The 26,839-nt window shown below is 40.2% G+C and overlaps 1 protein-coding gene across 1 annotated transcript; it reads right to left on the bottom strand.

The window, feature by feature from the left end:
* Nucleotides 1–21,976: 21,976 nt before the first annotated feature.
* LOC136067000 (uncharacterized) lies at nt 21,977–22,849 on the bottom strand. The gene has a single exon (XM_065772165.1). The coding sequence runs from the start codon at nt 22,847–22,849 to the stop codon at nt 21,977–21,979; it is 873 nt and encodes a 290-aa protein (XP_065628237.1).
* Between the last annotated feature and the right edge of the window lie 3,990 nt (nt 22,850–26,839).

Raw genomic sequence — 26,839 nt, 5'->3', positions numbered from 1 at the left:
GTCGTTCGCCGCCCCCTCCAACCTATAGATGGCCTGAACAACCTACCAGAGTAACCAATACACTATAAGCCCAACAAAGAAAAAAGGGGAAGGGAAAAGGAAAAGAAAGGGAGGAGAGTCAAAATTATAGCCCTTACCATCCCCATATATCGCTTAAGGCTGGGGAAGACCTGCTTGCTCCTCAAAGAGTTCAGCTGGGCCATGTCCGCCGGGAGCAGCAGGCACTTCTCCAGCGCATCGGCCACGTGTGTGCCTTCGCCCTCGTTGAAGTCCCTGAGGGAGGCATCATCCTTCAAGGGCTCCCCATGGAGCATTGGGGCTGGGAGCCAGGCGTGGGCCTCGGACGAGGTGGTGTTGACCTGCTTGTCCTGGCTCTTGCCGCCTATCTTAAGCTGCTTGGACAGCCGCAGAGTGTTATCCTCCTCCTGCGAGGACACCGTCTTATCCTCTATAGGCCTTTTGCCCTTATCCTTTTTCTTCTTGGGGTCGGCAGGCACGGTCCCAAAAGGCGAGCCTGTCTGGGAAGAAGGAGGAGGAGGAGAATGGGGAAGCTTCTGCTGAGCGGAAGTCGACCTAGTCTTCAGAGGAGGAAGGGGAAGCTTCTGCTGGGACTTCCTCGGTTGGCTTTCAATTAGGTTCAACAAGTTGGTGGTGGGCTTCCTCTTGTAACCCATCGCTGGCAGAGGGGGGGCTTCTGAATCAAAGAGGTCTGCTTCGATCAAACAAGGGTCGCCTAAGTCCCCGGAAGGGTCCTCGGACTAATCAAGCTGTGCAAAAACGTCGAACTCGTCCTCTTCTCTCTCTGGATCCTCCTCGGCAGCCTCGGCGAACACTTGGGAAGAAGAAGGAACGGCTACAGTAACAACCTCTGAGTTTGAGGGCTCCTCGGGGAACTGAAATCCGTCCTCGGCCACAGTAATTCTCTGAAGCCGAGGGTCGTTGGCTCGGATCACTTGCTTCGGAACCGGGAATGATTTCTGGACAGGAGTATACCCCAAGATTTTGTAGGTGGCGCTGACTTGATTGTCGTCCTCGTTTATATAAACCGACGCCCTCAGCATCTTCTGCAAATCTTCCCAGTTGACCAAGTGGAAGTGGCGCTCAAAAGCGTGCGGGTCTGCAAACGGAAGGCACCACCGTGTTAGTAAAAGAAAAAAGAGAAGAAAAAAAAAAAGACGAGAACTTGAAATCCCTCCTACTCCCACTGCCCCACCTGGTATTCCCTCTATTGTTGGGCAGTGAAGGCCATCGTGCCACTCCCCGGACACGATGAGGAAATCCTCGTTTAGCCCATTGCTAGACTCAGGGAGGCACTAGATGAGCCGCACCCTATCGTCCCTCGTCTTCAGGTAATAAGACTTGCCCTTAAGGAGCTGAAGGTTGTAGCACCAGTTCACATCGTGATAGGTCAACCTTAGCCCCATCTTCTCGTTCAGGGCGTCCACACAGCCCAAAATCCTAAAGACGTTTATTCCACATTGGGTAGGGGTTAACCGGAAGTGCGTGAGGCAGTCCATCATCACCGGCCCCATGGGGATCGTCATCCCCCCTTCGAGGAAGGCGACAACGGGAATTACCACCTCACCCTCCCGTCTGTGTAAGCGCCAATCCCCGTCCTCACAATATCTCAGACCTACATTGCCAGGAATTCTGTAGTCGGCGATGAATTTCTCCATCGCCTCCTCAGTATAGACGTATTTCTTAAACCTACCCATCCTAGTTGACGCCTAAAAAGAACTAAGAAAGAACAGGTGAAGGAGAAGAAGGGGTAAAGAGGGAGAGAGCTCAGAGAGGGATAGAGCGACTTACTGGGAAGAGGATGAGCTCCTCGGACAGGCTTTTTATGCTGTAAATGTAAGTGAGAGTGTGTCTGAACTCAGGAAGGATGCGCGAGAGTTCTTGATTGCAAATAAGGAACAGGAAGAAGCGGTTCGTATGGGTATTTATACCCCAAATCGAAGAGCCATGCGGGTTTTCCCGCCGATAAATGCGAGACAAACCTTCACCGTTGGATTGGTAACGCCTCATTAGACGTGGGGAGCACAGAGCCACCTGAATTTAATGATGGGCACGTTACGCGCTCCGAAACGTCAGCGACGTGCCTAGGGTAGATGAATAGACCCCAGTGCTGACAGGGGATAAGGCCAGGGATGTCAAAATCCTTCTCCCCGCCCGAGGATGCGTGCAGCAAGATTTTGAGGGGCTATTGTGGGGCCAAAAAAACAAGTGGCCTTGGCTCACTCCGAGCCAGGCCTAAGGGCCCACGCCGAGGACGCATAATGGGTCCGTGGATGAGAGCGCGAGGATCAATCTCCGAGGAACTTATCCGAGGATGGCCCCGTCCTCGAGCGTCCGAGACCTCGGAAGAACACGAGCACCACCCCACCAAAGGAGACTCCTTGAATATCCGAGGAGGAGAGGGCCTAGTGCCATGCGTTGGCGACGAGAGCACGGCGAAGGAGCAAGCCTTAGGCTAGCTGTCACCTCTGCATTGAATGCGCTCACCTAACCCCCCTGGCCGCATTAATGGGGATGTAACCCTTTGACAGGGCAACATTGATCATGGTGAGCCACTTGAGTATAATAAGACCTATGATGGGACGGACGGTCAGAGGGAAGGCAATGGATGATCAACAGAAGGAAGAAGGAGATAGGAGGAAGAGAACTATATAAGAAAGGCGAGCAAAGCAATTAGGTGGGGGGGATTTTTTGGATCATAGAAGAGAATGACATAGAATGACTTAGAGGTCATGTTAGTTTCAGGGAGAGGGATCTCTTCGGACGAGTGCCAAGGAGCTACCCTTAGTGGTAAACTGGGCTCACTCCCCTTCAATGGAAGAAGACGGGCTTGTATTCCGTTGCTAGTCTGTTAGGGCCTAAACTTTCGATCCACTCTCTAAAAATGTATTGTTGGGGAACCTTTCTAAACTAAGTCCCTACAAATATATATTTATGCTTAGACAAAAAACCATAACAGTAAATTACAACATAACTAAAGCACCACAATGTGCAACCATATGATGGCCTGTGGGAAATGACAACCCTCGTTCAATGCAACTATGATCTTCTCGTATTGGCATTAATTATATAGTGAGTAAGCATCAATTTTTGAATTTGAACTTATGACCAAATTTTTTATTGAAATGATTATCAAAATGAAGTTTTAAATTAAATTGAGAAATAGATAAATCAGTTGGAGGCAACTTTTGCTGCAAACTATGTGGCATATATAAGATTTTTTTTTTTTTTTTTTTTTACTATACTTTGTATTGCTTGGCACAATTGTGTAGTACTATGTGATGGTAATTGAAAAAAAATGCAGCTCCTGAAACGCCCGAAGAAATTTGCAAGTTTAAATAGATGAAATAAAATACAAAATTGAATATAAAAGGCGTTTAATACAAAGACTTTTAACCCCACAATGAATATAAACTACATTTTAGCAACATAGTAAAAAAATTTAAGGAAAATAAAGAGTAAAGATATAGTACTTAATTGGTTTGCATTCTTATCAAATAAGTGCACCAGGTATCACAAAAATCAACATGTCGATTGAAAATATGATAGGAAAGTAAAGAAATAAAATCATCCAATAAGGCACATTGCCAAGCGCAGAGAGGAAAATTCCTGACTTATCATAAGCTAACACATCATACTATCAAGTCCACAAAGTACTGCCAATTACAAAGACCAACAGAAATTTACCAAGTGTCACTGAAACAAAAGAATCACACATCGATGTGTGTAAACAATGACATAAGAAATCCAATCGATTGCTGACATGTGTCATCTTGAAAATTAAGACATTTCAACCAATCAAATGATGCCATGTGTCTTGGAAAAAAGGTCTTCAAGCTCCTCCAATCAGGCTATGACATGTGTCACTAATCAGACTCCCCCACGTGTCGCTCACTCACCCCCAAACTCCTATAAATAGAAGCCTTTTTAAGGCATTTCCATACACCAAGACATCAATACCACAAGCAGCATCAAAGAAGATTCAGATGCATTTAAAAGTATAGAAGCTCTGTAGGAATCAAGCCTTAAATCCTTCAAGAACTTCAACCTCGAACACGAAGAACATTTGAAGCAAAATTATCCAAACTACCTTTCTAGATCTTAAAGTTTGCTAGAATTAAGCCCAAAAGCCTCCAGAAACTTCAAGAGACCACAAATCAATGAAGCTCTATGAATTCAAGCTCCAAAAGCTCCGAAGAACGTCCACCACAAACCTTCAAAGATAAAGAACATGCGAAGAACACAAAGAACAAAGATTTCTAACAAGCTCATAGCTAGAGATTTGTTGTAATTCTGTTTCAAGGGTCTTCAATCCATCCTTTAGCCAAATAAGCCCCAAAAGCTATAACTTTGAAACCTATATAAGAAAGCATAAACCTGTTGTACTATTCTGGAATTTAAAAAACCTACACGATTGCACAAACAATTTATTATTTATTTTTCACAATATAGACTAAAGAAACATTCAAGCAGAAAGAAACCCATAAATTAAATTAAAATCCAATCATAGTCGGTGTGTGAGTTCAAAGAGAGACAAGTCCCATAAATACTACTTTGTCAAAAACAATCAACGAAACAACTTATTTGATGAAAGAAATCCTAGTAATTTGCAACGATAAACAAAAATCCATGTAACCCTAATTTTCTACAAGATGAAAATCTTTATTTTTCACAATAGAGACTAAAGAAACCCATAAATTAAATTAAATTAAAATCCAATAATAGTTGGTGAGTGAGTTCAGAGAGTTAGAGAAATGAGTCCCATGAATTCTACTTTGTCAAAAACAATTAATGAAACAACTTATTTGATGAAAGAAACCCTAAGGGAGTGTTTGGTAGAGTAGTTTGAAAATTGTTGTTTGTAATTTTTTGAAATACGTGTGGGTGAAAAAGTGTGTTGAAATGCGTGAAATGCTATTTAAAAACTAAAAAATGTTGTTTGAAAATACAAACCAAACGGGCCCTAATAATTTGCAACAATAAACATAACCCTAATTTTCTACAAGATATTATTAGCATCAACAAAATCAATCGAACTCCATGCAACCCTAAGATAGCATGAACAAAATCAATCAAACTCCGATTCATTATCGTGATCAGTAACAGAATCAAATTTAAATGCATAGAAGAAAATCTTACCATTGGGAAAATTACCCAAGAGGAAGAAAAAAATTTTGAAAAAAAAAAAAGTAATGAAATACTAGAGCGCGTGTCAGAGGCTATTCTATTTTTTGAGTAAAAATTAGTAATTTACATTTATTATAATTTGAGATTTCTCTTCTTAGTGGAGATGTTGGGATGATAAGTGTGGGGGGTAAAAGCCCAGACATACTTATTGGGCTGTGGGCCCTGTCCTGAGGAATATTATACGTCCGAAGAGTAATAGCGGGTCAAGGTAGAATTCATCTGAACGCAGCCAACCCAGAAGTAATGGAAGAGTAACGTCCGAAGAGCTCATATTTTGTCCGAAGAGTTTACACTCCTCGGACGTAAATAGTCTTGACCCAGCCAGCAAATAGAAGGTCCGAATGGACTTTCAGGCAATCCCAACGACAAAGATAAGCTCTGGGCATATCTGGGGATGATTAGAACGAGAAAATATCTTAAGGAAAAGCTGTCATCACCGCATTAAATGCACTGTAGCTACTTTTCTGGCCGTATTAATGTGGAGAAGACCCTTGAACAGTGTAATCCCAACTACTACCACTCACGGAGGGGTAAAGAGAGTACCTGATGGGACATGCACTCAAGTGGATGCTTAGATGAAGAACAAATGGATGATGGAGATGATAGAAAATGGTGCTATATAAGCAAAAGAGGTCTCTGATCATAGGGATCGGAGAAAGAGGGGGGAGAGGAGAATTAGACAATTTCATTGTAGTTTCAAGAATTGTAATCACCTTACATTTCAATAATATATATACCTCTTCGGACAGACACTTGTAAAAGAAGACGAATATGATCTTGTGTCAATGAATCCTCAAACGCTATAATTAACCTCTGTTTGATTCACACCTAGCCCAGCTCTTTCGCCCACTCTCTACAAATTCATTATCTTGAGTTCATTGGGCTCGTAACCCATCCCTCTTGGGTCTGGACTATCAAATCAGACCCTACAATAAGGATGGATAGAAGTTATAGTACTGGTTTTATAGTAGGAGTCTCTTTGTTTTTTTTTAATAAAAAAGAAGAGATTTGGGGAAAAAAAAAAGTGAGATTAGAGTAATGAAATTTAAAAAAAAAAAAAATTGAAAAAAAAGGGGAAAGAAGAAACAAATACATCGTGATGAAATAAAAAAAAATAAAAATAAAAATGAATACGTGGGATGAGTTTTGTAGATTGGAGATTTTACTTTTGGTTGATCTGCTGCTGGGTTTGTATTTGTGTTTCTGGGTTTGTGGTTTTTGGTTTTCAATTTTGAGATTTCAAGATACTTTTAGATCTTAATTCATGTGAATTTTGATTTTTATTTCTGTTTTGATTTTTTTTATTTAGTCAAAATTATTAAATTAATTTTTTTAAATTTAGATGCTGACGTGGCATTTTTTAATGTCAAATAACATTTTTTATTATTGTTTTAATGGTCACGTCAGCTTTTAGTGTGTCAACAGTGCACTTCGTTTGCCACGTGTGCATTTTCCATCTCTGATGTAACGGCAGGGACAAAAACGTGACGCATTTTTCAGGATAGGGACTAAAAGCGGTAGAAATAAAAGTTAGGAATTAAAGTGGGAATCGCATAAAAATGTAGGAACGAAAATATGGTTTTCGCCTAATAATAATAAGAATAACAATAATAAGAACAATAACAACAACAACAACAACAACTATGCACGCCCAAAACGAGATTAATAGGTTGGCTTTCTCTTGGGCTCATAATCTATTTGTAATGTGGATTTTGGATTTCCTACTTTGGGTGATTCTAACTTAGAGACCCAACAATATCTCTCCAACCATTGTATTCCTTCCTTCTCACACTTATGAGTCTATTGCTCTCAACTCTAAACCTCCTCTTGAACTTTTCAAAACCCCCCATTTCCCTTCCTTAGCTTCTCATATTTATAACCCAAAATGAGTGGAAGAATCATGATTACTTTTGTGGCTAGTAGGAGAGGAGATCCAATGTTGTCATCGTTAAGTGGGTGTTTAGTTGGGAGTGGGGTGTGGTGAGAGTGGCATTGAAATTTGTTCCCACTTCAAGGGGGTGATGTTCGACAGCGGTACCTCTCAAGACGACACCGGGCATCTGGGATATGGCCTTTCCGAGCAGTCATACTCATGGGAGACAAGATTTTCCGGGCAACCTCCGGGCCATGAACCAATGAGCATATACTGCAATGACCTGCCTAGCGGGTTCTGGGCCAAACATGATGACATAAGGTCCGTGTCCATGACCCTAGTGGGCCTTAAGCCTAGTTTCTGACAGGGGTGTTAGGACTATGGGCCATACTGTAGAGCTGGGGTTCAAGGCCCAAATGACCCTAGGGGTCCAGTGCCATACATTAGCCCCCCCTTGATTCGTGCTCGGCACTTGAGGATGTATCAAAGAATCCAAGAGACAGTAGCCGTCCAAGAAGCTCAATAGGTAGATATTGGACGATTGAGAGACCCATTAATGTACTCTCAAAAGGTGCGTTGTATCTGACGGTTGGTTCAGCCGCCATCATTGTCTGAAGGTTCACGAACCAAGGCAGCGCGCGTGTCACAGTTAAGGTAGGGATTCATAGGGTTTCCTGCTCCCCATTTATTTAATGGAATTTATTCCCCCCCTTTGGCTCCTATAAATAGTTCAGTTAGGATCATTCTTTCACTTTTGTGTTCTTCATTCTCCAAATTTTCTCCTTGCTGTGCATACCTTTCTTGTGTGCTCATCCATTAGCCCAAAGTCCTTTCTTTCCTAGAGCCCAAAGTAAGTTTCTTTGCCTCTTTCTCTTTCTTTAGTTTCTCCCTTCAATTTTAGAGTTTAGGATGGGTTATGCTCACCTTTTGAACACTAAGGCGTCTTTAGCCACCTTTAGGCAAACATTCAGCATCCTTGAGGATGTGAACGTGGCCTATTGCCATGAGAGCGAGATTGCTCTCCACTGATGCTCTGGGTCTAGTACTGCTTTCTTTCTCTTGATGGTGATTTTGAAGGGTGGGGTTAGGGTTCTTGTGGACCCCCTTCTGCTTAATACCCCTAGATTTTATGGTTTGTGTCTTAACCAACTTCCACCCAATTTTTACCGAGTAGTTAGTTGTGTCAATAGGTTGAATCAGATATATGGTTTGCAATTAAATCATCACAATATAAACTTCATGTACAGCTTGTGTGGAAATAAAAAGTCCAATTATTATTTAAAAGTTAGGGATTTTTTAGTACGACTAATTTCATGCCTGCCCAATTCTAACAGAAACTCATCCAAGGAGTATGTCTAGGTAAGTGGCAACTGGTTTGCCAATGAACTCCCTTGCCCACTCTCGCCGCGCGAAGTTGGTTTGTACTGCACTCTTTATTTGTTCTTTTTTCTTTCTTTTCCTTTTTTTGTTTACTTACAATTATTTGGCTTATCTGGGCACTAACTTATCGCGTTCCTTTACTGCAGACACCAAAAGATTCAATCAGGACCTGAGAGTGGTGCACATAAGGGACCTGAATTTTGTGCTCAGGTCTGAAATATTCATTCACACTGACAGGCAGCTTCGAGCATCGCATCTGATACTCGGTTGCACACCCGTATACAGGACTTGGCAGCCCTTCAGCCAAGCATTTTTGGTGGACAGCCCTTTACTATCTTATATTGATGTACAGCATGTGAACTTTCTCCCCCCTTCACTCAACACCGGCGAAGCCCAAGACCTCGGTCCTCGCTACACGACCGCAGAAGATCTTGCCTCGATTAGGGACAAATCCCCCAAACATGTTTCTCAGGCTCTTAAGGAACAATAACATATTTCGGTTGAAGGGAACGTAGGTCAACCACAAGCAGCCGAGCAGGAAGTGGCCGAGGGTGAACAAGAAGTAGAAATGGTGACAAGAAGGAAGCTCACTATCGACCGATTTTTATTCGGATCCCAACCATTAGCTTAACCTCAGCATGCCCGTGCCAAGGACTGTACTCCTCCTCCCCCTCCCTCGTCTAGTCGCTAGAAAAAGAAGCAATGTGTAGATGACCCTCTGCTTAGGGTCGTAAGTGATGTACCAACAAAGACTCCCTTCTGGCCCTCTGTCAAGATCATTATCCAAGAACCGGTGAGTGGTCCTCAACCCGCTGCTTGGGGTGGTGCTGAAGTGGCCTCCTCATCTCGGGCCACGCTGAATTGGCAGCCTATTTTTACACTTAGTAAGGAGCCCCTGCTTACGTCCGTAAGCGTAAGGATATAGGACCAAGGTGAGGGGTGGTGTGTGGCCCAAAGTATTGTGCACGGCCTGTTGCTACCTGAAGATGTTCAGTTCTTCTCAGACAGCTCCAAGGACTCTATCGTGCAGTGGCTACAATGGCACACCATCGCGGTAATTTCCCCTCACTTTATTGCATTTACTTAGCCATATGAATGATTTTCCTCATTGCATACCCCTGAGTTTACTTTTGTGGTGTTATTAGGCTGCGCAGATAACTCACATGCTCGATAAGAGGATGAACGAGCTTGTCGAGGATATAGAACGAGAAAAGGCACTGAAGGATGTTGCCAACGCCATGGCTCGGGACAAGGGCAAGGCTGCTGAGGTTGCTAAGAAGAAGGCACAGGCCTCAGACAAGGCTCGGTTGCTGGCTGAGAAGAGATTGGTTGAAATGGAAGCCGAGTTGGGGGAAATTAAGTTAAAGTTAGCGCAAGCAGAAAGCCTGAACTTGGCCTATTCCGAGGAAGTTACCGACCTGGAGGCTTGCGAGAACAAGTGGTACAATGAGGTCTTCGCGAATGCTGAGAATTCTGTGGAGGTTGTTGTGAACCAAACCAGGTCCAGGGGTTTGAGGAAGGGTGGTTAACTGCCTTTTAGGCAATGGGGGTGCTCGGGGATTCCCAACTATGGAACCTAGAGCAAATTCCACGCCCTACCCTTGCTCCCCCCGTCCAGAGTCAAGCTGATGCTGTCGATGATGAAAATACCACCAGTATAAGGGAGCTAGTGAAGGCAATTGATACTCACGTGGAGACTAAAGATCTTGAGGTCACCAGTAACCTCAATGCTCCAATCAACGCGGGAACCGCTGCCACTTGCTGAGGATGCTCCGGATCAACCCGCCAATGACGCAGTCCAATTCCCTCAAACCGATCCTGCTGCTTAGTGTTTTCATCTAATTTTTACGCGCATTTTTTTCTTTTATGTTTATTTTATTTGGTTTGCCCAGTCACCGAGATGTGGTGACAGAACATTAATTTAACTCTAGGTTTTACTTTCCTACTTTTAAGTTTTATTTTCCTATGATCACCGGACTGTAGTGAAGAAACAATTGTCTTATCTTTAATTCCTTTAAGTTCATTCTCGAGTTTGCTTTCCTGTGGTCACGAGCCGTGGTGACCGAACAATAGTTTGGTTTTAATTTGTTCTTGTTTATGTTAAATGCTTTATTTCCCGACTTTAGAGACTGAGCATTGTATGAACTATTACCTTACCACTATGATTGTTTTCGCTTCATTCTTTACTCATTATTAAAACTTGCTGAGTGGTTGGATTACATTTTGCCTTTAGCTCTACATAGGAACAGGCATTTCCTTGCCTATATAGTGGTTGAGATTAGCTTAAAGAGCTCCCATGCATGAAAAATAACCCCTTACAAGTTGCAATTGCCGTGCTTTACCCAATTTATTAAGAATATGGACTAGTTGAGTGATCAGTAGACCAGGCAAGTAATCTTCCAATGCAAGGAACTTTAATTATAAGGGCATTGTTATGAACATTTAGTGCAGGGCTTTCACCTACCCGGTGATGAAAGCCAAACTGGGAATAGGTCCATTAGTTTAAAGTAAGGTTTCCACCTGCCTGGTGATGGGAATCGAACCGAGAGCAGGTTTTAGTCCTTGGATTAGAGTAAGGTTTCCACCTACCCAGCGATGAGAATCGAATCGGGGATAGGTTTCTATCCTTAGATAGTTTAGAGGTTTCCACATGCTTGGCATTAATGATCGAACTGAGAAACATGATCTTGTCCTTAGAAAACTTTTTAGTGTAAGGTTTCCACCTACCCGGTGATGAGAATCGAGCTGAGGGCAAGTTTTGGCCCTTAGATTAAAGTAAGGTTTCCACCTGCCCGGTGATGAGAATCAAACCGGGGACAGGTTTCTGTCCTTTAAAGGTTTCCACTTGCTCGGCAATAATGATTGAACTGAGAAGCAGACTTCTGTCCTTAGAATGGAACAAGCTGCCCGTCCCCATAACTTTCTTCACATTTGTCGGCCAGCAGAGCCTTTAATGAATTAACGATAATAAAACTAAATGCATTTACAAGAAAAATACCAACTTCATATTAACTAATAAAACATATATACAATATTACATTTAATTCACACCCCCGTGTATGAATGATCAGTAATAAAACTTCCTCAGATTATGGACATTCCATGATCGAGGAAGTGGCCTTTCATCTAAATCCTTAAAGTAATACGCCCCTGCAGTTGTAATGGTGGTTACCCTATAAGCCCCTTCTTAGGTTGGGGCTAACTTCCCAGCATTTGTATCCCGCATATTCCCTACTGCTTTCCATAACACTAGGTCCCCAGCACTAAATTCCCTCGTCTTTACGTCAAGATTATAGCGTCGGGCAAGTTTTTGCTGATATTTGGCTAGCCTTATAGTTGTCGCTTCTTGGTACTCTTCCAGCAAATCCAAACGTTCTTCCATCAATCTTTCATTTTGGGCGGGGGCAAATGCTACAACTCGCGCACTACATAAGCTTACCTTGTCTGGTATCACAGCTTCTGCCCCGTACGATAGGGAGAATAGGGTCTCTTCTGTAGATCTCCTGGAAGTTGTTCGGTATGCCCATAGAACATTGGGCAACTCTTCGGCCCACTTACCCTTTGCACTGTCCAGCCTTTTCTTCAATCCATTCACAATTGCCTTATTAGTGGCTTCAGCTTGTCCATTGCTCTGAGGATACGCCAGGGTGGAGTACCGATTCTTGATGCCGAGGTCACTACAAAACTTGAGAAAGGCCCTGCTGTTAAACTGCAATCCATTATTAGATACGAGAGAGTTCGGCACCCCAAATCTTGTGACTATATTCTTCCACACAAACTTCTTAACGTTCATGTCTCGAATATTGGCTAATGCCTCCACCTCTACCCACTTGTTGAAGTAATCAACAGCTACTAAAACAAACTTTCGATTACCAATTGCTCTGGAAAATGGGCCGAGAATATCCAACCCCCATTGTGCAAAGGGCTTGGGGCTATTAATCGGATTCAAATGTCCTGCTGGCTGGTGGATCAAGGGGGCATGCTTTTGGCACTGTTCACACTTACGCACATATTGGGTGGTGTCCTTCTACATCTGTGGCCACCAGAACCCTTGAGTCATGGCTTGGTGAGCTAATGAGCATCTCCCCACATGATTGCTGCACACCCCGTCATGTAACTTAGCCAAGACTTCATCTACTTTCTCGGGGTGTAAACACAAAAGGTTCGGCCCCCCAAAAGACCTCTAGTACAGCTTTCGATTTGCCGACAACCAATGTCGAGCAGCTATTCGGCGAACCCTGTTAACCTCATTTTCATCGTCTAGGACTCGATCCTCTGCTAAGAAATCAACGATCGGGTCCATCCAACATGTTCCAGTTATTGAAATCCCTGTAACATCAACTTTGGCAACACTAACATTAATCATTGTATTAATGCTCGACTCCGTTATTAGCTCCACCTTGATTGACCGAGGTATATCCTCTGTCATCGCCGACGCCAACGTAGCTAGTGAGTCAGCATGTCTGTTCTGCCCCTGAGCCATTTGGGTTACTTTTGTCGTACAAAACTTATTCATAACTTGCTTTGCCACTTGTAAGTATTCTTTCATCAGAGAATCTCGGGCTTCAAAATTGCCCTGCACCTGGCTAACCACTAGCCATGAATTTGAATAAACCTCTACATCCCGGGCACCCATGCCCAAAATAGTCCTTAATCCAGTGTGTAAGGCTTCGTACTCTGCCTCGTTGTTGAAGGCCCTAAACCCCAACCTAAAAGAATGCTCCACCTGTATTCCTTCTGGAGTGATAATGACAATCTCGGCACCAACTCCCGCGGCACTTGACGCTCTGTCCATAAATACCTTCCATGGGTGACACTCCACATGACAAACCATCCCCCCTTCGTTCTTAGGAGAAAACTCTACAACAAAATCAGTAAGAACTTGGCCCTTCACTGAACTCCTTGGCTTGTATCTTATATCAAAGGACCCTAGCCGGGTCACCTACTTAGCTATCCGGCCTGTCAAGTTAGATCTCTTCAATGACGACTATAAAGGATACTCGGTCAGGACATAGATAGTATGGGCTTGAAAATAGTAAGACAACTTCCTCGTAGCATGCACTAATGCTAACACCAACTTCTCCAGGGGTAAGTACCTTGTCTCGGCATCAACCATGGTCTTGCTAATGTAGTACACATGCTGCTGCATCCTCTGGTCCTTTAAAAGCACGACATTCACGGCATGATCAGACACAAAGAGGTACATAAATAAGTCCTCCCCAAGCTTTGGGGCTGCTAACATGGATGCCCACATCAAATATTCTTTCAAGTCTTGGAAAACCCTTTCGCACTCCTCATTCCATTGAAATCCCCTCCATTTCTTCAAAAGTTAGTAGAATGGACAGCAGCGATTAGCAAACTTAGAAATGAACCGGTTAAGGGCAGCTAACATTCTAGTTAAGATCTGTACCTCCTTTGGATTGCTTGGCGGCTTAAGTCGTTGCACAACATTAATCTGATCGGGGTTGACCTCTATCCCATGACTAGTGATTAGATAACCTAGGAACTTGCCAACCTCTACCCCAAAGGCATACTTGTCCGCATTTAGGTGCAACTTATGTTGCTGAAGCACTTCAAATACTCCCCGAAGATCCTTTATATGTCGTGCCTCATGTTTGCTTTTCACCACCATGTCGTCAATGTACACCTCAACTGTACGCCCAATCTTATCCTGAAACATTCTAGTCATCATTCGTTGATATATTGGCCCGACATTCTTCAATCCAAAAGGCATCATGGTGTAATGGTAGTTTGCGTCTGGGGAGGTGAACGCGATCTTCTTTTGGTCCTCAGCAGTTAAGGCAATCTGATAATAACCCTAAAAGGCATCTAGAAAACTCATCCTTGGGTGCCCATAGGTAGCATCTACCAATTGATCTATCTTTAGCATAGGGAATGGGTCCTTTGGGCATGCTCAGTTCAAATCCGTGAAATCTACATAAATTCTTCGTTTGCCACTCTTCTTTCTAACGACCACGGTATTCGCCAGCCACTCGGGGAAGAAGATTTCCCTTATCGCCCCAGCCTCTTTTATCTTCCCGACCTCCTACTTTACTGCCTCGACATGTTCCTTGGCCGACCTTCTCAGTTTCTGATTCTTTGAAGGAAATGACGGGTCTACGTTAATCTTGTGAACAATGAACTTAAGATCAACCCCGGGCACCTCATATGGGCTTTATGCAAACACATTTACATTCTGCATCGGAAATAACAATGTTTCTACTTTATCCTCATCCGTCATACTTGCCCCTATCTGAAAATACCGGTCAACATCCAGTAGTATCTTCACTGTAATTAATTTCTTGGCACAACTAGCCCCCATTCTCTCTCAAGGATCCTGTAATTGCTATGAAGGGGCTTCCTCGGCGGTTTCCTTCTGCTTAGCCTGCTTATTCTTCCAATTAACTATGGCCGCTAGGCATTGCCTAGACATTTGCTAGATCCCCCTAATTACCGTAATGCCTTGTTCGGTGGGAAATTTAACCTTCACATGCAAGGTGGACGGAACAGCCCCTGTTGCATGAATCCACGACCTTCCTAGAATCGCCGTGTAGGGAGAAAATGAATTGACCATTATGAATCCCACCATCACCTCCTTACCTTCCATATTTACGGGAAGGGAAATTTAACCCTTAGGAACCACCACCCTACCATCAAACCCGACCAACGGTGTATCATACTTCGATAGGTCCTGGTTCTTTAACCCGAACCCTTGGAATAGGTCTGTATACATCACGTTGGCCCTGCTTCTATGGTCTACCATCACCCTTTTTACTAAGAAACTGTTTATCCGGGCTGACTACCAATGCATCATCGTGCGGTTAAATTGTTCCTTCTAAATCATCATCACCAAAAGCGATGGGCTCCCGACCGATCTTCATCTTCTTCTTGGGTGATTACTCACCCGTGCAATTTCCCACGGGTGCTACGGTTAACACTCCTCTTCTTACTGCAGCCGTACCCCTCAAGGCAACGTGGATGACTTCAATCACCCCTAATGGTGGCAGGAGAGGATTCCTCTTTTGTTGAGCACCCTTCCCGATACCTCGGTTTCCAGAATCCATCACAAACTCCTTAAAATATCTTGCTTTCACTAGCTGCCCTAAATGATCTTTTAACACTCAACATTGCTCGGTGGTATGCCCCTTATCCTTGTGATACGTACAATACAAGTTTTGGTTCCTCAGAGATGGGTTACCCCCCATCTTGTTCGACCATCTGAAATATAACTCGTTCTTAATCCGGTCAACGATCTTGTGCACTGGTTCTTTGAATGTCACTTTCACCTCCCCTATTTATACCTCCAACTCTTTTATTCTTAAATCCTTATGGGGCCTTGGCTAAAAACTGCACTGTCGGGGATGATTCACTAACGGGGCTTTACCCTTACTCTGTAGCCAATCATCCTTGAGGCGTTTATACTCCTCAATATGCCTTATGAGCTGCCTCATATCCTTGGAAGGCTTTCTCGTTAATGACTCCCGAAGTTCGGAGTCTTCGAGCAACCCCATCCTAAAGGTGCTCGCCGCAATCTTCTCGTTCCCCTTACCTATCTCATTATAAAGCTCCCAGTATCGATTGGCATAACTGCGAAGGGTTTCCCCAACCCTCATATTCATAGATAATAGCGCATCCACCGATTATGGTACCCAGCTACAGGTTACAAACCGAACACCAAATTCTTGGATTAACTCAGCAAAACTATGAATGAAGCCCTTTCGCAGCCCATTAAACCATCTCATTGCTATGGGTCCGAGACTTAAGGGAAATACCTTACACATTAGAGCGTCATTGTGAGTGTGCAGAGACATCATTTGGATAAAATGGCTGACATGTTCCACCAAGTTTGTTTTCCCATCATAGGAATTAAATGGTGGTCGAGTAAACCTATTCGGCATTGGGGCCCGTTCAATGTCATTTGAGAATGGCGACTGAGCAGCTCTTCGTAAGGTGTGGCTCATAGGATCCATGGCGGTATTACAGGGCCATCGCTCTTCTGGGGAATCCGAACCCTAGTCTGCATACTCCTATGAATGTGAATGTTCTCGACATCGACGGGACACTCGTGAATGTGAATGGTCCTGATGTCGACGAGACTCTTGTGAATGTGAACGATCTTGGTGTCGATAGGGACCAGACCAATTGGATTCGGTACCATAGCTATCTCCTTCACTCATAGATCCCCCTGCTTGGTTATCTCGGTCCCTTCTCTAGTGCCTACCCCTTGCCTCCAACTCCAAATTTCTTACCAGTCTACGCAACCGTTCAAGCTCCTCATCTCTCTCGTCCAACTGCCTGTGCCCTGAAGCACCTGATATTGTTTAGTTTGTTTGGTATGACCCCTCTCCAAGGCCAGACTGTTCTTCCCCACGTTCACACTCCTTATCTTCTCGCCTCTTTTGCCTTTAGTCTCGCCATGTGGATCCCCGAGATGATCCCACTGAACCACTTTCAGCAAAACCTTCAGAACATCTGCCGGACATCTTCTGGGCATGAGTCTCAATGGAACCACGGCTTTGTAGGAGATTCCCACAGACGGCGCCAATTGTGCGCACCCAAAATGAGATTAACAGGCTGGCTTTCTCTTGGGCTCACAATTTATTTGTAATGTGGGTTTTAGTTTTCCTACTTTAGGTGATTCTAGCTTAAAGACCCAATAATATCTCTCTAACCATTGTATTCCTTCCCTCTCACTCTTTTAACTCTATTGCTCTCAACTATAAACTTCCTCCTGAACTTTTCAAAACTGCCCTTTCCCTTCCTTAGCTTCTCATATTTATAGCCCAAAATGAGTGGAAGAATCATGATTACTTTTGTGGCTAGTGGGAAATGAGGTCCAATGTTGTCATCGCTAAGTGGATGTTTAGTTAGGAGTAGGGTGTGGTGAGAATGGCATTGGAACTGGTTCCCACTTCAGTGGGGTAATGTTCAGCAACGGTACTTCTCAAGACAACACCAGGCATCCGAGATATGGCCTTTCCAAGTAGTCACACTCGTGGGAGACGAGATTTGCCGAGCAACCTTCGGGCCATGAACCAATTAGCATATACTACAATGACCTGCCTAGCGAGTTCTGGGCCGAACATGATGACATAAGGTCCGTGTCCATGACCCTAGTGGACCTTAAGTCCAGTTTTTGACAAGGGAGTTAGGACTATAGGCCATATTGTAGAGCTGGGGTTCAAGGCCCAAATGACCCTAGGGGCCCGGTGCCGTACAACAACAATAATAATAACAATAATAATAATAATAATAATAATAATTATAAAACAACAACAACAACAATAATAATAATAACAATAACAATAATAAGAACAATAAGAACAATATTATTATTCTTATTCTTGTTGTTGTTCTTATTATTATTATTATTATTGTTATTGTTATTGTTATTATTATTGTTGTTGTTGTTGTTCTTATTTGTATTATTATTGTTGTTGTTTTTATTGTTGTTGTTATTCTTATTCTTATTATTATTATTGTTATTCTTCTTATTATTGTTGTTGTCGTCGTCGTCGTCTTATTATTATTGTTCTTATTGTTGTTGTTGTTGTTATTATTATTATATTCTTATTCTTATTCTTATTCTTGTTGTTATTCCTATTATTATTATTATTGTTATTATTATTATTTTTGTTGTTATTCTTATTATTATTTATATATATTTATTATTATTATATATATATATAACCGAAAGAATATATTTATTATATATATATATATATATAAAACCGAAACTTGTACGGCTCTCACAATTTTTGATGTCAGCACAGCATTATTTAAAAAAAAAAAAAATGTAATAACCTGATATTCAAGCCTTTCAGGGGAATGGGCAGATTAGCAGTGTGAGGGGCAACTATGTAGTAAGTTTGGCAAGGTTTGAAAGAATAATGGAAAGTAGCATCTTAAGTTTTAGAAACTCGAGATCCATATTAAAACTCGAGTCTCAAAAACTCGTTTTGCGAGTGTTTTGTTGGATGAGTTGGACTGAAAATGCTACATAGATCTTGAGTTTTAGAAACTCGAGTTCCTATAGTGGCGTTTTTAAGTCCTATAGTGACGTTTTAAAGCCCTATAGCGGTGTTTTCCTACAAAATTTTTTTATATGATCTTCAGGAGCCCTATAGTGGTGTTTTTAATCCATATAGTGACGTTTAAAACCTTATAGCGGCGTTTTCCTGCAATTTATGGCAATAAAGTTTTTAAAACTCGATTTCTATGTGGATTTTTTTCCACATCAGACCTATTCGCTTACAAATCGAGACTTAAAAACTCGAGTTTTATTTTGGAACTTAAGTTTTAGACACTCGAGATGCTATTTTTCAGCATTGTTTTGAAACGTGACAACTAACTAAATTTTTTGATTTTATTGTTATTTAGAAAGGGTGTTCCAAGCCTTTCCCTTTCACGATGCTCTGCCTCTCGATGCTCTACCTTTCCCTTCCACGATTGTTTGCCATATCTTTCCTGCCTTTCTCTACCGACTCCTCCTCTACCAGCTCCTCCTTTATCAGCTCTTCCTCGATCATCTAAATACCCACAGCCCTTCAAACCACCCACCATACCCAACAGACATCTTCTTCCTCAGAATCAATCTCCTTCCTCAAACCACCCACCACCCACATCTAACCTCTGCAACCTAGAAGCGGCGCCTCATTTGCCGTGAATCTCATGAAGCCCATGGCCATAGAATCCTCATTCAAAACCCACTACAACCCCCAAGCCCACCATACCCACAAACCCACAGACACCTTCTTCCTCAGAACAGAGGTCGAGCTCCTTCCTCAGACCACCCATTTACCACAAACCACCCACATGCAGAATCGACGCCAATTTGCCGTGGGTCTCATCCAGCCCCGGCCCATCAACTATGTCGATCGGCAATACACCCAATCCAGCCCGTCGAAACTGGCCCAAAGGTAACTAATAATATTTTTTTCTTTTTTTGAATCCGAACTCTATAGCTATTAGGACTCTATAACTATTTTCTTATAGATAGTTGATTCTTATTGCCTTTGTCTTCATTCTTTTCCTCCATTCGAATCAGGGTTAAAGGTATAGTATTCTCTCAATTTGAATTGCAACATTTGCCTCTGTGATTAGTATTCTCTTTACATTTAAAGAACTCATGAAACTCAAATTTTAGTGTAGGTATATCAGTTTTTGCAGAGAAAATACAGCTGGTATTTCTAACTATTTTAGTCTGCTCTTTGAGTTTCAATTACTGATATAACTACACTAAAGCTACAGCTGGGTTGTTTATGTTTTGATTGTTTCAAGTTCAGACTTAGAATAGCTTGGATTTCTTAGCTTTTAGTTTAGCTTTTTTTCTTAGCCTTTTTGAGATTTTTTACCCCAACTTCATTGATTTCTGTTTTGTATTCTAAAGTTGATTAAATTGTAGTTTTAGCTGTGTTTCTCTTTGTATCTGTAATTGAGTTCGTGCACACACTAGATAAGTGTTTGGGTTTGGAACTCTGAAACTGAGTTTAGTACTGTGTTTTGACGATAATCAATTTGATTTTTTTTTTTTTTTTGTGTGGAAACTGAGCTATGGGTTTGAATTTGTTTAGTGGTAGTCTATGGTTGGTCTGCATTTATGCTTGCTTTCAATTAATTTGATGTTAGAATTATGACTTAGGATCTGATCTGCTTTTGTTTATTTGCTTTCAATCAATTTGATGTTAGAGTTATGACTTAGGATCAGATCTGCTTTTGTTTACTTTAATTAAGTGCACTTTGAGTTGGTTTGTTTAGGAGTAGTTCACTTCAAGTCATTTTGTTTTGAATCAAGTTATTTCGAATCAATAGCATTGGACTATGAGTTAGACATTGAAATTGAAAATTTGTCTCTTGAGGATTGTAGTCACTTTAGTTTCTTATCTATCATTGTACTTGCATTGCAACAAAAAGTCTTCTTAACTGAGGTATTTTGAACTTCTGCAAAATCAAATTTTAATCTATGAATATAATGATCATTTAATGCTCTCTTCTAAAAGTTATGTTTGGTATTCGTTTGCTGTTTTAAATATGCTTTTATTCTTGGAGTTTTAATATCTTATTTTAACCTTATAAATATCTATCTATCTAACCTTCTTTCTGTTTTAAACCTTATAAATATATGGTTGATGTTTTAAATCTGCTTTTATGCTTGGAGTTTTAATATCATTGAACAAATTCTTATTCTTTGACATAGTTGATGTTAAGCTCTTTTGGAATGCATTTAATTGTAGGAAAAGGAAACTGATAGTTGATTATTTCAAGAAACAACAAAGGATCCTTGAAGGTTGTTTGGATATGCTCTTTTCTAAACACACAGCAAATATATGGTTGCTGTTTTGAATCAATATTATGTTTTTTATTGTTTGATTGAAGGAACATGAGAGAGCTTGAAAGTTAATGTTGATTATAATTTCTCTAGAAGTGAAATTAAACTATTAAACTATGTGTAAAGTGCTTAAAAATTTTTTGTAGCCCATGTGATCGAAGTGTTTAAAACTTTTTTCAACACAAACAGAAAATTGTAGAGTATAGCTTAACATTGTTAAAATTTTAGAAATGCCCTTAAGCACAGTGTTGTTTAGTTTTTTAAATTTGAATATTGTATTGCTCAACAACATTATTTTTGTCTTCAAACACACGAACGTATGGACATGCAAGGTATGATGCAGTTGACACATTGATTAGATAAGATACATTTAAATACTTGCAAGGCTGCTAGACTATACCTAAAAGTAACTGCATAAAAGAAAATGGAATTCTTAAATCAATTAGAGGATTTAGTTTAGGCATTTGCTTTTAATATCTGGGTTCCTTTGCCTCTATAAATTACTGGTCACTATGGAAAACATGAGTTAAAGTTAGTTGATTCATCAAATCTGGTCACTATGGAATACATGGAAAGAATCAATATGAGTTAAAGTTAGCTGATTCATTAAATTACTGGTCACTATGGAAAGCATGAGTTAAAAAAAAAAAAAAAACTATTAAAGATTAGGCTTTTGCTTGAACTGTTTTTTCATTGGATAGAATCATTGAAATTTTTATGCTAATCTATTTAATTCTTGAAGAAAATAACATATATAGGAAGAGTTCTCATTTTTTTTATGAGGGTAAGTTGCCTTCTCTCACAATCAAATTGTTTGATGATATGAAGGAGACTAAAAAAGAAAAATTTGCACAATTTGGTTTCAAAATTGAAACAAAGAGGAATTAAACTCTTATATTTACTTATTTCAGGATACAACTTTACTTCAACGTTTTTTTTTTAATATAATGAATACATTGAATATTTAGTGGAAGACATGAAATAATGTCTTGCTGTTTGATAGTAACACAATCAAGTAACTCGTCCAAGAATGGCTTGCTGTTTGATTGGCTAAACAAGCAACCAAATGATTCTGTGGTGTATGTGTCATTTGGGAGTGGTGCAACACTGTCACACTAGCAAATGACTGAGTTATTTGTGTCATTTTTTTAATCTAGAAAAATGTATATTTTGTTATTATATGATGGCTGCTACAATTCTAATGTCANTGGTTTGCCACAGTGACTGCATATAGGCCTACCCTTCCCCTTTATGTTCTTCCCAATTTGACTGAATGCTTGAGTCTTGACTGCAAGAGCAGTTGAATCAACTGAGTGTCCTCCATTAAAACCCAAAGCCTTCTGTCTCTCCTCTTGTATTACCAAAGAGAAAGCCTTGTCAATAGAGGGACTCGGTTCCATCATCAAAATCTGAGTTCGAACTTGTGAATAAACCTCATTCAAGCCATTTAGGAACTGCATCAAAGAGTCTTGATGATGAAACAGTGTAATTTTGTCATTCACACCACAGGCACATTTGCCACAAGAACAACATGGTAATGGCCTGAGATTGAGCAATTGATACCAAGAAGTTTGAAGATCAGTGAAGAAAGCAGTCACTGATGCACCTCCTTGCATGATCGTTGAAATCTGCTTTTGAAGTTGTGAAATTCGTGGACCATTTGCTTGCAAGAAATGATTCTTCAGTGAATTCCAAACCTCCATTGCAGTGTTTCTATAGATCACACTACCAGAAATGTGAAGCGAGACTGAATTCAATATCCATGAAGAAATCATAGAATTATTCTTTGACCATGCAATCTTTTCCAGAGGAGTGATGGCCATGGAAGCTGTTATAGATCCATCCACAAAACCTAGCTTACTCTTCGCATCTAATGCCATACACATAGCCCTAGCCCAATTGGGGTAATTGTCTTCTGTCAAGGGCTGAGTGACCAGAATTGCACCTGGTGATTCCCCATGATGCAGAAAAAATGGACTCCTCGAATCCTTCATTGGAGAGAGCTCATGATGAGCAACAGATGGAGAAGATGAAGTTTGAGAAGTTTGATTTTGATCAGCCATTGACAACGAGACAAAGCTCTGATACCATATAAGAAAACAGGAAGCTAGGGAAGAGAAAGAGAGAAAACCAGAAGGAAATAAGATTCTGTAACTTGTATATTCTCAATAATCATCAAACTGATTGTACAATGCATATATATATTACAAAACACCAAGAAAAGCTCAACTGTTAAGACTAACTAATTCCGTAATACACGGATCAATTCTAAACTAACTAACTAACCAACTTCAGTGATACACGTGTCCATTTATACTTCTGCTAATGAACTTAAGCTAAAACTACAAGTCGTAGACACAAAACTAAATCATTTCAGTCGTTTAGCAACCTTCATGTAAAATGCTTGTAGTGCTCTGTTTCATTGCTCTGCCTCTCTGCCTGAGCTAATGCTTTGAACATCCTTCTCATCAATGGTTGCACTTGTCTTCTTCTTCTCATTCTTATCAATACTCTTATCTAAATTTTGACACATTGAAGGTTTTGAGTTGCATGAGCTTAAGCATTGCACGGCTTTGATGCAAAAGTTTGTGAAAAAGTTAGAGGAACGACTAGCAAACGTGGTGTATAGGAGGGTTCAAATGAAGGATTTGATTAGTTTAATTAAATAAGAATAGTGGCTAGATAATTGTCTTTTAGGGCATAGATAATTCGCTCTATTTTTAAAATTTTTTAATTTAGCCTTGTATTGACAAAATAAATGTTTTATCAATAAGCCATTAAAAAAGGATAGAATTTTCTTTGAAATTAGTTTTGACAAAATTTTCAAACACACTACAAAACGATTATTCAAATGACAACTCTTGTATACTTTAACCACATAACCTATTTAAAAGCCATATAACTTAATTAAAGTTAATTACTTGGACCCTGGTGTCCATGCACCCCCCCCCCCCCTCAATAATTTTTTTTACATAACATATATGTTAAAGAAATCCCCCCCCCCCCAAAAAAAGTATGATCCTTAGCCCAAACAATAACAAAAATTAGTCCAACCAACAACAAAATTAAACCCAAACAAAAAATAAATAAATAAATAAAAAAGATCTCTAGCCCATTTTTAGCCCTTCAAAAACCCGAAAAAAATTGACATTGACAGATCTTACTTCTATTATTGTTATTATTGTTATTATCATTCATCATCATCATCATCTTAAATCCCTAAATTCATACTCATGCCAGTCAAATAGAGAGAGTCTCATCTTCTTCACTTCCACTACATAGCAGAACAAGCCACACCCACACATCCATTCCGTGCTAGTGAGACTCACCTTCAATCTCTCTCTCTCTCTCTCTCTCTCTCTCTCTCTCGTTTTTCACTCAATTACTTTCTCTTATCACTCTCTCACTTTATTGTAATGATTTGATTTCAATAGTTTTAGACTTTTTAGTAAAGTTGGTGTTTTGTCTTTTAATAGTTGTTGGTTTACTAAGTTAAGTACGTAAAAGGTATGTAGCTATGGAAGAAGCTACACCATCTCTCCTCTCTTTATTAAGGCTTACCAAGCTCACCTATGGACTTTTGGTGATGGAAGAATGGAGGAAAGAGGAGCTTTGGAGAGGTTTTCTAAGGGAGAAAGAGAGAAAATAGATCTAAAGAAAAGCCTAGAGAGAGAGGGGAATTTTTTGGGAATTTTGTGCATTTTTGTTCATATTTTACCTAAAAGGAGTGGCCAAGTGAGGGAGGAATTTATAGGAGCTTGGGGGTGTTTTGATGACACACCCCCTATTCACCCCTCTCAATGGGTGGCTTGAGGGTGTGGTACCTCAATATCACCCAATCTTATCCTCTTATCTTTCTATTTTCAATTTTCGACTTTTTCCTCTTTTTGACCCTGTTTTTGAGTTGCTATTTTAGGAGCTCAGATTTCTTCAAATTTGGCATCCTTATAAATTTATGGATGTCTAGTTTCCACAGGCTCTAACCTCAAGTGATTTGGAGTTACGGTTGTCGAGATATCATGTTTGGAAGGGAGGTGATGTAGTATAAAAAATTTATTTCTCCCAATTTGGAGAAGATATCGTCCAGCCCTTTTTATAATGTAGCTAAACCATCATGCTCCAATATGGTTCAAGCAATTTGCACCATTTTTTGTTAGATTGATACAATTTATCTCATGCAAACACCCAAAAAATAGCCCTTTTACCTGAAAAAAATTAATACATTTAATAAGGATTTTGGTATTTTTCTTGATATTTCGACCATTTTAACTCTAATTTTGGCCCAGGATCTATTGTTTTGTAGGGAATTTCATGGTCTTTAAGATGGTTAAAATTCTGAACGGTTTTAGACCCCTTATACACACAGATTGCGTAGCCTAGATTAATTAGCCAAGTTGTTACTTAGTCAAATTAAGCAATTCTAGGTTAAAACAATCCAAACAATCATATCAAGATATAAAGCAGCGGAAAATAAATAACACAAGATATGATCACCCAGGAAACCACACGGTAAAAACCTGGGGAGGATTTGACCCACCGATCCTCAAGGCTAACCTGAATTCACTATGAAAGAATTGAAGTTCATACAAAAGGACTACAAGCTCCCCGCTCGACTTCCTAATGACTGTTACAATTCTAATGTCACATCATTTTACTAATATCTTACTACTAGACTCATAAACCATTATTATTGCTAGATTCATAATAAGTTATTGTTCCTCTACTTTCTAATTCGTGATGGCTTTACTGTTGAATGTGGGTTGCTTCATTGTTATTTTACTACTAGACGTATATGACTTCATTGATAATATACCACTAAAGAGGTGAAAATTTGACTGCAGAGCCTACCACAAGATGCTCCAAACTAATAAATGGATTTGGCTAAGCCTGGGTTCATTAGAGGAGTTTGACCCACCGCTCTAATCAAAGCTCCCCTGGATTGATGTTGAAGTAGCCAAAGATCTGCCACCTAAAAAAGCCAAGACCCCATACTCATATCCACTCAATGAATGAATAAATGAATTCATTTAGGACTTGGAACTTGCTCACCCAATGAAACTTCCACTTACTAAGAATGTGTTGCTAGAGAATCGATGTTGAATTCCAATAGCTAATGTCACATCAATTGGAGGTTCATCTTATTTTTTATGTATTTTTAATTAAAAAAATTGGTAGCTTTCCTGTGCATTGCATGGATTAACGACTCGTTATTATTGTTATTCTTATAATTGTTGTTGTTGTTGTTGTTGTTCTTTTATTATTATTATTATTGTTATTATTATTTTTATTGTTATTCTTATTATTCTTATTAATTTTACTATATGTGTTTTATTGAGATATTTGATGCAAGCAACGTGGGTAGTGTAGGAATACATGCAATGACCACTGTATAACACAACTCTGCGTAGCCAACCCTAAAAATTTCATAAAACACCACCGCCACCAATACTTTCACGCCAAGTTTCGTATTTCACTATAAACTGACAAAGTTTATCACTACAGACACTACCTAAACTCTAATTCTATTCCCACACGTCTTTTCTATTTCTTCTATTCTGATTTCTGAGATAAATTGCAAGCACAAAAAAACAAAAACAAAATCCTTGATTTTTTTTTTTTAAGAATCTCTTGTTGGGGTTTGCTTACACTTTTACTTTACATGATGGTTAGACCAAAAGGCATGGGACGCAGCAAAATAGAGATAAAGGAAATACAGAACAAGGGAGCCATGTAAATAACCATAGAGTAAGAAATGCAAAGATAAACATACTCATCATTATCTAGTTAATGATATGTAGGAATTTAAACATTCAAAAATAGGATTAAGATGATCTTTATTTTACTTGAGTTGAGAGGATTCATTTTACCATTAAATTTTTTTTTAGATTTAACAATGTATAAATTTTTGTGTCATTTTAATATTTTAAATGACGTGACATTGGATTAGCAATGAAGCTATTCATGGACCCTGGTGTCCATGCCCCCCGCCCCCAATATTTTTTTTACATAACATATATGTTAAAGAAAGTCTCTCGCCCCCCACCCCACCCCAC

The sequence above is a fragment of the Quercus suber genome, unplaced genomic scaffold (assembly GCF_002906115.3).
Source record: "Quercus suber isolate HL8 unplaced genomic scaffold, Cork oak 2.0 scaffold_54, whole genome shotgun sequence".
NCBI classification, from domain to species: Eukaryota; Viridiplantae; Streptophyta; class Magnoliopsida; order Fagales; family Fagaceae; genus Quercus; species Quercus suber.
Note: the sequence above shows the minus strand (reverse complement) of the source record. Positions and strands in the feature narration are given on the sequence as shown.